This window comes from Chrysochloris asiatica, unplaced genomic scaffold (genome assembly GCF_000296735.1).
Source record: "Chrysochloris asiatica unplaced genomic scaffold, ChrAsi1.0 scaffold00109, whole genome shotgun sequence".
NCBI lineage: Eukaryota > Metazoa > Chordata > Mammalia > Afrosoricida > Chrysochloridae > Chrysochloris > Chrysochloris asiatica.
In genome coordinates, this window is record NW_006408627.1 from 7,526,057 (window position 1) to 7,536,384 (window position 10,328).

Below are 10,328 nucleotides of genomic sequence, written 5' to 3' on the forward strand. Positions count from 1 at the left end.
TTTGAGTTATGGTGTTGGAGGAGAAATACTAAAAGTACCATGGACTGCCAAAAGAACCAATCTATGTTGGAAGAAGTACAGCCAGATGCTCCTTGAAAGCTAGAATGGCCAGATTTTGTCTCTCATACTTCAGACATATTATCAGGTGGGACCAGTCCCTGGAGAAGGATGTCATGTTTTGTCAGAGAAAAAGAGGAAGACCCCAAATAATATGGATTGGTACAGTGGCAGCAGCAGTGTGCTCAGTCGTAGCAACAATTATGAGGTTGGTGTTGGACCGGGCAGTGTTCCATTTTGTTCTGCATAGGGTTGCTATGAATCGGTACCAAGTCGATGGCACCTAACAACAATTATAGCAACAACAGCTCTTAAGCAGTCTGCTAAACTGCCACCCGAGTTTTAAAATAGTTTCATAAGTTTTATTTGATTGGCAAGTTTATTCTAAATCATAGTCCTCTCAAGGCATGATTTAGTCTATTAAATAAAAAATTTTGTGCCAGTATCAAACCCGAGTCTTAGTTCAATAGGTAGTTAACCTTCATCATTAATTTACTACTAGTCCATGATGCTGAGTCATAGTTTTTTAAATTCTGTCCAGAGATGTGTTTTTTTATAATACTTAGATTATTAATTAATCCTGAAAATAACCTGTGGTGAGATTACTAGCTATAAATAGTCTCCATTTTGCCGTATTTTAGAAGACATATATACTTATGCATACATTATACAGACACATAATTACATAGATATTTTGTACAACTACCATTCATGATGTTTGTTAGAGTGCTATATAACATGAATTAAAGGAAAATTGCCTGCATTAATTTTTTAAAATTATTATTTATTGGACAGAAGGGGAATTACTCAGTTGGTTTTCTGTATTACTCCCTGCATTCTGACACTGAGCACCTCATGAAAGCTTGTATACCAGCCACTTCGTGCCTTTGTAGCCCCCCAGTTTTGTTAGCTGAATAAATTGCCCATCCCTATCAGCCCAGTGTACTGAGGAGACATGCTTTATCCTTGGTATGGAGAATCCTTCCCTATTTGGTTGGAATTTTGAGCAGCCTCATCCATAATCAAGGATCCAGTTGATCAGGTCGTAGCAATTTACGCTTGCTCCCGTGTCATACTTCTTTGTGTTCATCTGGTCGAATTCTGGTCAGCAAGCCATCCACACTAGGTCCGATGGGTACTATCTGCAAGTCCAGGAGTTCTTGCATGCCTCTCCCTTCTTCACATCTGGTGGCTGCTTCATTCTTAATTCTAGCCCTTAGTGCCAACGTCATTGTCTTTGGGCTCAGGAGTTCACACATCACCCTGAACTTCAAACCTATCAGCCCATCCTTTTCTCTCTCTCATTCCAAGGTCATTAGGCGTCCATGGAATATGACAAACCTCAGCCCGTGTCTTCTTTGCTGCAGCTTCTCCCCTTCCACTCATAAGTTGACCAGGATGGTTGCCAATGAGTATAAAGGACCATTCTTGTGTTCCCTTTGAGTTTCAGTCTTAGACAGGCATCTACCCTGATGGGTTAGATTTTCTTGTCTTGATGACTCCAGGGCAGACAGCTTGCATAGTAATGTCACAGCCAGTCTGCTTATATTTCCCCCCACTCTTCTCCCTTCTTTGGTCTTTCTTTCAAGGCATATCTTGTGTTCCTCTAGCCATTATAGGTTGGTCTACATGTCTTTTCAATTGGGAATGTCCCACCCCTGAACGTTCCCCACAGCTAATTCTTCCTTGCTAATATTAATGTCCTGGTATAGCACCGTAGGATAAGCACTGGACTGCTAACCACCATGTTGGCGGTTCATACCTCCTTGGAAACTATATAGGATTGCTGTGAATCGGAACTTGATGGCATTTAGCAACAACAACACTATTAATATAGATTATAGATTATTTTTGGTAGCATGTCAGAGGAGCTCCACTTCTGCCAGTAGTTGCTTTCAGGGAGCATACATCCTTGGAAATTATAAGATGTTTTGGTTTACACAAATAAAATGCTTTTTCATAGACACTGTTTTGAAGGAGAAAGATGGATTTATAAATGAAAACTAACCTTTAAATAAATGACTGTTACACTTGTTGTTGTTATATGCTGTGGAGTTGGTTCCGACTCATAGCGACCCTGTACATGGTTTCCAAAGCTGTAAATCTTTATGGGAGCAGAAAGCCTCATCTTTTTCCCACGGAACAGCTGGTAGTTTCGAACTGCTGACTGTGAGATTAGCAGCCTGATTCGTAACCACTAGCTACCAGAGGTCCTTAGTATACTATTATTTTAAATAACAGATATTGTTATTATTATACTATTGGTAGTATTGAATCACTATTTCTAATGCATATTCATATTCTCATTACAGTGAAAGTAACTTTTCTCCCAAGTTTAATGAGAAGGATGGACACGTTGAGAGAAAGAGCAAGAATGGCTTGTATGAAATTAAGAATGGAAGACCTCGGTAGGTAACATGAATGGAGAATCATACAACAATGAGTTGTAACAAAATAGAAAAGATATTTAACATTTATTTAGTGCTTGTATGTGCCATACATTCAACAAAGTAATTCATATACGTGATCTAAGTAAATCTTCACACTAACCTGTGGGTGGATATTTTTAGTTCTGTTTTACAGAGAGTGTGTAAACAATTTGTATACAGGTTTTAAGTAGCAGAAGCATGATTTGAATCTTTTTTTGTAGTGAAGGAATAAGTAATTAAATAAACTAACAAAGAATTGAAAAACATATCACAGCAATTCACTCATTAAATAAAACCACTTCCTATATGTCTGTTTGTTGTATTGTGATGGTTTATGTACTGCTTTGATGCTGTTAGACATGCCACCAGTATTTCCAATGCTAGCAGGATTACCCATACTGGGCAGAAGTTTTCAAACTAAGCTAGACTAAGAGAAAGGAGCTGATTCTCTGCTTTCAAAAATTAGCCATGAAAACTTTCAAGGTAACAATAGATCATTGTTAGATTGGTAAAATACCGGGCCAGCAAAAATGAGGGAAACCCTACATGATAGGGATTTGCACAATAGCTGCAACAGTGGACTCAAACATACCAGCAATTGTGAAGACGGTGCAGGACAGGGTAGTGTTTTGTCCAGTTATACATAAGGTTACCATGAGAGGGAGCTTCCTCCATGGCAACTAGCAACAGTCTTGAAGTAAGGATTTATCTAAACATGTAAGAATAATAAAAGCAAACCAAAGAAAACAATAATTTAACATCAGCATTTTCTATGCTTTTAAAAATGATTTTCTATAAAGTTCCCAAACTATCCATTTTCCTTAAGGATATATTTTAAAAATTAGGAAGACATGTAAAAGTGACTTGATTGTCATTGAGTCTGTAGGACGGCACTACTCCATAGTGTTCCCAAGGACGCAGAGCTGAACTGAAGCAAACTCTCTCCACATCTCTCCCCCAGTACAGCTGGTGGATTTTTGAACCACTGACCCTTCAGTTAGCTGCTGAGCATTTAAACATTGCATCACCGTGGCTCCTTAAATAAAAGTTACAGTGTCCCAAATAAAGAAGGACCATAGCTTTGCCATCATGGTAATTACCTTATAAAAATGTTGCAACTTGCATTTTTAGTTCATCTAGAAAATCATAGTTCTCCCAACTTTGTCTTCTAGTTTTGTTGGTCTTTCTTGGGTCACAACTTAGTCACCTTTCCCTGTGTTTTGTTATTGAGCTTTTTAAAGTCCAATTCTTCTTGCATTTGACTTATTTTTTTAGGTTCCTTTTGGATAAAGATTATTTAAGAATACATATGCTGCTTTATATTTTATATTTGAATATCAAGATCTAGAGTATGGATTACAACTCCATGTAAAGAAAACAAAATTCTTCACAACTGGGCCAATAAACATCATAATAAATGGAGAAAAGATTGAAGTTGTTAAGGATTTCATTTTAACTTGGATCCACAAATAATGTTAATGGAAGCATCTGTCAAGAAATCAAATGTAGTACTGCATTGGGCAAATCTGTTAAAAAACAAAATGTCACTTTGAGGAGCAAGGTGCGCCTGACCCAAGCTATAGTTTTTTATTAGCCTCATATGCATGTGAAAACTGGACAATGAATAAGGAAGACTAGAGAATTAATGTATTTGAATTTTGATGTAGGCAAAGCATAATGAAAATTTACCATGTACAGCCAGATGACGTATTTCATTAGGCAAATCTGCTGCACAGGAACCTTTTTAAGTGTTGAAGAGCAAAGATGTCAGCTTGAGGACTAAGGTGTGCCTGACCCAAGCCATGGTATTTTCAATAACCTCATATGCATACGAAAGCTGGACAGTGAATAAGGAAGACGGTAGAAGAATTGATGCTTGTGAGTTATGGTGTTGGAGTAGAATATTGAAAGTGCCATGGGCTATGGTGTTGGAGGAGAATATTGAAAGTGCCATGGGCTGCCAAAAGAACCAATAGATCCGTTTTGGAAGAAGTGCAGCCAGAGTGCTCCTTGGAGGCCAAGATGGCTAAACTTCATCTCTCATACTTTGGACATATTGTCCGGAGGGAACAGTCGCTAGAGAAGGATATCATACTTGGTAAGATGGAGGGTCAGAGAAAAAGAGGAAGACCCCCAATGAGATGGATTGGCCAGGTGGCAGCATTGATGGACTCAAATGTGGCAACAGTAGTAAGGTTGGCCCAGGATCAGACATCGTTTCATTCGGCTGTGCATGGGGCCGCTGTGAGTCGGTTCTGACTCGATGGCACCTAACAACAACAACAACAACAGCCAGAAAAAAGAACAGGTCTGTCTTGGAAAAAGTACAAACAGAATACTCTTTAGAAATGAGAATGGTGAGATTTTTAGTCTCATACTTTGGACATATTATCAGGAGGGACCTGGAGAAGGATGTCATGCTTGATAGAGTTGAGGGTCAGTGAAAAGAGGACATGTGAGAGGACATCAATCCCTTATGAGATGGATTGATCCAGTGGCTCTACATTAATGGGATCAATCATACAACTCTGAGGGTGGGCAGGTTATATACAAGGCCACAATGAGTTGAAACTTTCTCTACAGTACCCAACAACAGCAACAAATTATGACTAATAGAAATCATCTCTTATTTTGCTGAGCAAAAAATATTATTCAAGGGTTATAAGAGTGTCTCAAGTAGCCCAAAGCCAAAATGCAGCTAACTTTGCCAACGAGTGGAATTGGAAATCCATCAGGACTGTCTTTTTGTCTCAGCTCTGCTTTTCTCTTATATGTTGGCTTCTTTTTCTGTGTCTGCAAAGAATTTTCAGTGTTTCCCAGGCTAATAGATAGTCTATATGTCCATTCTATAACTTCTAGTTTATAAGTCAGCGATTTGGTCATCTATAGAAACTAACATTCTCTATTAATATTGGCTTTTATCATTTATGTTCAGAGGTCTGTGGTTATATGAAATAGATTATAGTTGCTGACCACCATTCCCCTCCTCCTGTGGATTTGAAATATAGTATTATTGTTAGTTCAGCAGTTGATTTGTTTTTTTCTCTTTATTTGTAAATCTTGTTGAAAACTTTTTTATTCTAATACACTGCTGGTGTGGGGCTGTAGCATAAGCGGTGGACTGCAGACCACCAAGTCATTGGTTCAAAGCTACCAGCTTCTCCTCAGAAGCCCTTTGCAGGGTTGTTAGGAATTCAGATTGACTCGGCAGTACTTAACAACAGCAGCAATATAAAAATGAATTCCTTCAATTTTAATAGTTACAGAAAAGAACAGTATAAAAACAGAGATACCAAAAATAAATGTTGACAGGTTTATAAACTTTCATAACAGTGGGAGGACAAAAAAATGTAGTATTAAATAGGTGAGTTTATAGATGACTGCATTTAGCTAGTGTATAATGAATAACACTAAAAGAATGTTAAGTAGAGGAAAATTTCTTAGAGATGAGTGTTGATATGTTTATCTGACAGACATTTTAAGCATTGGATTATGGCATTACGTACTAAGTTGATGCTTATATAAAATTGCTTTCTTTATAACTTGTGATTTAGTGAACTTAAAATCTATGAAATATTAAAAAGTGTTTTCATGATATTGTTGTTGTTAACTGCCATTGAGTGGGTTCCAACTCATAGCAACCCTGTATAGGGTTTCCTAGGAGCAGCTGCTGAGCATCACCCACCAACCTTGTTGTTCAAACTGACTTTGCAGTCTAAGACATTAATAACTGATAATAAAAATCCAGTACCCACTTGGAAAAATGAATTTAAAAATGTAACAAACATTTTTTTAGTGGAGAAAACTGGAAAAGTGGTGTAGGAAAAGATGATGGTGAGAATGTAAAGAGAAATGTGAGTATCCTAAAACATAAACTGTTGCTGTTGTAGAGATAAAGAGATAGTGATGAGGTATAAAGCGTTTTGTCTTGTAAGTTTTACGAGTCCAGTAGATTTCTACTTTGAATTTACAAGTATAGTAGAAATTGAAACAAATTCTTAAATTATAGAAGAACTTTAGAAGTAGACTTAGTATTATCCAGAAATGTGATAATGCTACTGGATTTTTGAGGAGGTATTACTATTCTCTTATTGCTCTTTACCTTCTTTTGGGACATATCAAGTTGGGTCAAAAAACATGAACACATTCAGTTGATTTTTGTCCCCTAGAAATCCTGCAGGACGGACAGGACTGGTTGGACGGGGGCTTTTGGGGCGATGGGGCCCAAATCATGCTGCAGATCCCATCATAACCAGGTAAGAACCACAAGAAACGTTTTTGGAACAAAGAACTGAATGATCAGAAAAATACAGACTGAGCCCCTCCCTCCCTCCCCCTCCCCAAATCTTCTTTAAAGGGATTTTGTACAAATAAATTATAGCAGTGTAAGTGTAAAGTTGTAATTTTATATTGTATGAAATTTAGGCATCATCATACAAAGTTAATTCACCAGATATTTATTGAGTTGGTGCTTTGGAGGATGTAAAAATATATAAGAATCCAAAGCTTTGATTCTCTGTAATTGAAGAATTGTTGTTGTTTAGTGCTTTCGAGTCAGTTCGTACTCATAATGAACCCTGTATAGGGTTTTCGAGGAGAGACTAGTGAGCTTGAACTGCCAACCTTGCAGTTCCAACTGACCTTGCAGTCCAGTGCATTAATCCACAGCGCCATACCAGGACTCCTATTGAAGAGTTGTAAGACACAAACTAGCCAATAAGAAAACATGTCACATGTGAGTATGGTCAAGTTACATGGGTCTTAAGACATAATGTCTTAGAAGTTTGGAAGTAAAGAAAGATGAACTGAAGCACCCAAGAAAGGTACCACGAAGGAGGCAGACTTGATCTGAGTGTGATTCTTTGATAAGGGGACAGGAGGAGACCTAAGTTTTGAATATTAAGGTTCAGAGAAAATATCAGCTTGGTTGAAACAGAAGATTCTTGTTGAATACTAGTGGGTGATAAATTTGAAATGAATTTTATGGAGCATATTAAATGCCAAAGCTCAGGAGTATAAACTGGAGCCATTGAAAATTTCAGAAAAAGGGGAAATCTTTCTTGACATAGACCTATTTAGTAAACCAAATCATATTCCGAAGCCCCCTTGGTGAGCATGAATCATAATAAAAAGAATAGAGGTGAATCTAATATTTCGATGGATGTTACCATCTCTATAGAAATCATCGTTTCAGTGCATCTAGAATATATCTTTAAAAAATAAAAGATTTTTAAGATCTTTTCACTGACCAACTCCCTACCCATATGTAATTGTAAATTTTTTTTAGATGATACAAATATCCTCAATTTTTTTTTATATAGATTTTTCTTAAATAATTTAGGGAATTTCCTTTCCTAGAAGTCTTTGTTTTTCTCTAATCTGATATATTAATAATTTCATAGTTTTACCCTAGGAAGGTAGTAGTATTTTCCCTTATTTTCAAGTCACTGGGAGAGGTACTAATGATAGTCATCTGTTTTATTATCTTATTTGCACTATCAAGTCATACCTCAAATTTTATTTTCCTTCCTTCTTTCCTTCCCTTTTTATTCCACTCTTCCTTCTTACTACTCTATCTGCTTACTTATCTGTTGTTAGGTCAAGTTTCTTCTGACTCACAGCACAAAGGACTGCCTTTTCCTTTGATATTCTCACAATGGTTCTGTTCGAGCCCATTATTGCAGCCACTTTGTCATTCCATCTCATTGAGGGTCTTCCTCTTTCATGCTGATCCTTTATTTTACCAAGCATGATGTCCATCTCCTGGGACTGGTCCCTCCTGATAACATGTCCAAAGTATGCGAGACAAAGTCCTTTCTGAAGTTCAAAATGTGACCATCCTGGCTTCCTAGATAGTAAGTGTTAATATATTGCTCTGAGCTAAACTCAGGCCAGAAAAATTTATTGTTTAAATTTTCATTAAAGACTGGGAGGTGTGGCTATCAGAAATGGGGAGGGATTATCAATAACCTATTTTGTTGTTGTTAAGTGCCTTCAGTGATAATTTATTTGGTACTAATAAAGAACATAATAAAAAACTAGTCTGCTTACAATCATTAAATGAGACCCTTTAGGATATAAATCTGAGCATACATCATTACTCTGCTCTTCATCTTATTCCACTCCTGCCGTCTTGCCTCGCAGTGTCTCTCAGGTCCACTTCTCTTTCCTCTGCTCTAGCCAGGCTCCATGTTAGTCTTAGTTTACCAAGCTCCTTGCATATGCTAAGGTTCCAGTAAGTTTTTGTGAGTGAATGAATCCATCTTTGCTCTCTTATCCTGCCTGTTAGAGTAAGCAGTTGGATTTATTTCATTGAAGTAAATAATACGCCTGCTGATTTACCAACATGGTTATGTTTTGCCGCCATATGAAAATTGGTGTTTTTTGAAAATGGAGGGTTGATTATATTATTATATAACTGCAATTAGCATCATTCCATAACTGCCAAACCACTGAAATTTGTGACCCAGCCAAATTGACACAGTCTTAACTATCACAGCCTTGTTACTTTTGCCTAGCACTTCGGTGTTCATTACTGCCAGATGTATGTCATTAATGTGCTGGGTAGTAGAATTTTTACTATTTCGGTGAATGTGAAATGTTGGATAATGAGAGTCCATAGTGAGTAGGTATATAGATTAAGAGCACAGATTTTGAAAGCATTTTACATGGGCTCACCTTTCGGTTATACCATGTAGTAGCTGTGCAATCTGGGTCAAGTTATGTAACTTTCTGTGCATCGATCTCCATATCTATAACATGAAGGTAGTAATAATAATACATGTATTTTATAAGATTGTTTTGATACTTAAATGGGTAAATCTATAATAATGTGTAGAACAATCAGTACTACATAAATAGTTCTTAAAAACAAAAACAAAATGTGTCCTCTCTCCATTCTCACTGTCTGCCTTTAGTCCTGCCTTTATCATCTTTATCCCAGAATATGTTAACAGTCTCCTAACTGATCTTCTCGTAGTCAGTCTTGCTTCTTTCCAAACCACTCTCCACACATCTGTCATAGTGAGTGAGCGTTCTGAAATACAAATGGTCATGACTTCATCTTAAAAATATTCTCTGTCACTCCAACCAGATGAATTTGATGACTTCTGTCATAAAAACTCTTTGCCTATTATTCTAAGAAGTTGTATTTACCATCCCATCTCTTTTTTTCACTGATGCTCATGGTGCTGGATCCTATACACCCTATATATCCTTTCAGGTTCTTGAACAGTCTTTTCTTTCTTTTTTTTCTAGCTTAAGGCTGAATTTAAAAATTTTTATATTTGTGGTTGTTAAAAATAGACATAGCATAACACACAGTAATTCAGTTTCTTTATGTACAACTCAGTGACTGATAATAGTCTTCAAGTTGTGCAACACTTCTCCTTTTCATGGTTGTACCTCCCCCATTATCATAATAAACTCACTGCGCCCTAACCTTTCTTCCTAATCTTCCTGAGTTGTTGGTCAGTTTTATCCCATGTTAATGGTTCTTTAAAAGACACAGTGCTCAAGGCAGACATTCTTTATTTAATTAAGATAATCTGTTGTTTGGTTTAAAGAAGACTTCAAGGGATATTTTTGGGTGAAAAATGTGAAGTTTATCTCAAGGCAATAGTTTCAGGGGTTTATCTAGCCTCAGAGGCTCCAGAAAGTCTGGATCTGGTGAGACTTTGAAATTCTGTTGGATGTTGTTGTTGTTGTTAGGTGTCATCGAGTTGGTACCAATCTATAGGGACCCTATGCACAGCAGGATGAAACACTGCCCGATCCTGGGCCAACCTCACTACTGTTGCCACACTTGAGCCCACTGATGCTGCTACTTGGCCAATCCATCTC

The 10,328-nt window shown here is 37.2% G+C and overlaps 1 protein-coding gene across 1 annotated transcript in view; it reads left to right on the forward strand.

Annotated features, from left to right (window-relative positions):
- Positions 1-10,328, forward strand: part of NUDT9 (nudix (nucleoside diphosphate linked moiety X)-type motif 9) — a 32,964-nt gene that overhangs the window by 8,627 nt on the left and 14,009 nt on the right. The window contains exons 3-4 of the mRNA XM_006867772.1: positions 2,370-2,465; positions 6,656-6,742. Coding sequence (XP_006867834.1) covers positions 2,370-2,465; positions 6,656-6,742 — 183 coding nt within the window. The remainder of the gene's footprint in view (positions 1-2,369; positions 2,466-6,655; positions 6,743-10,328) is intronic.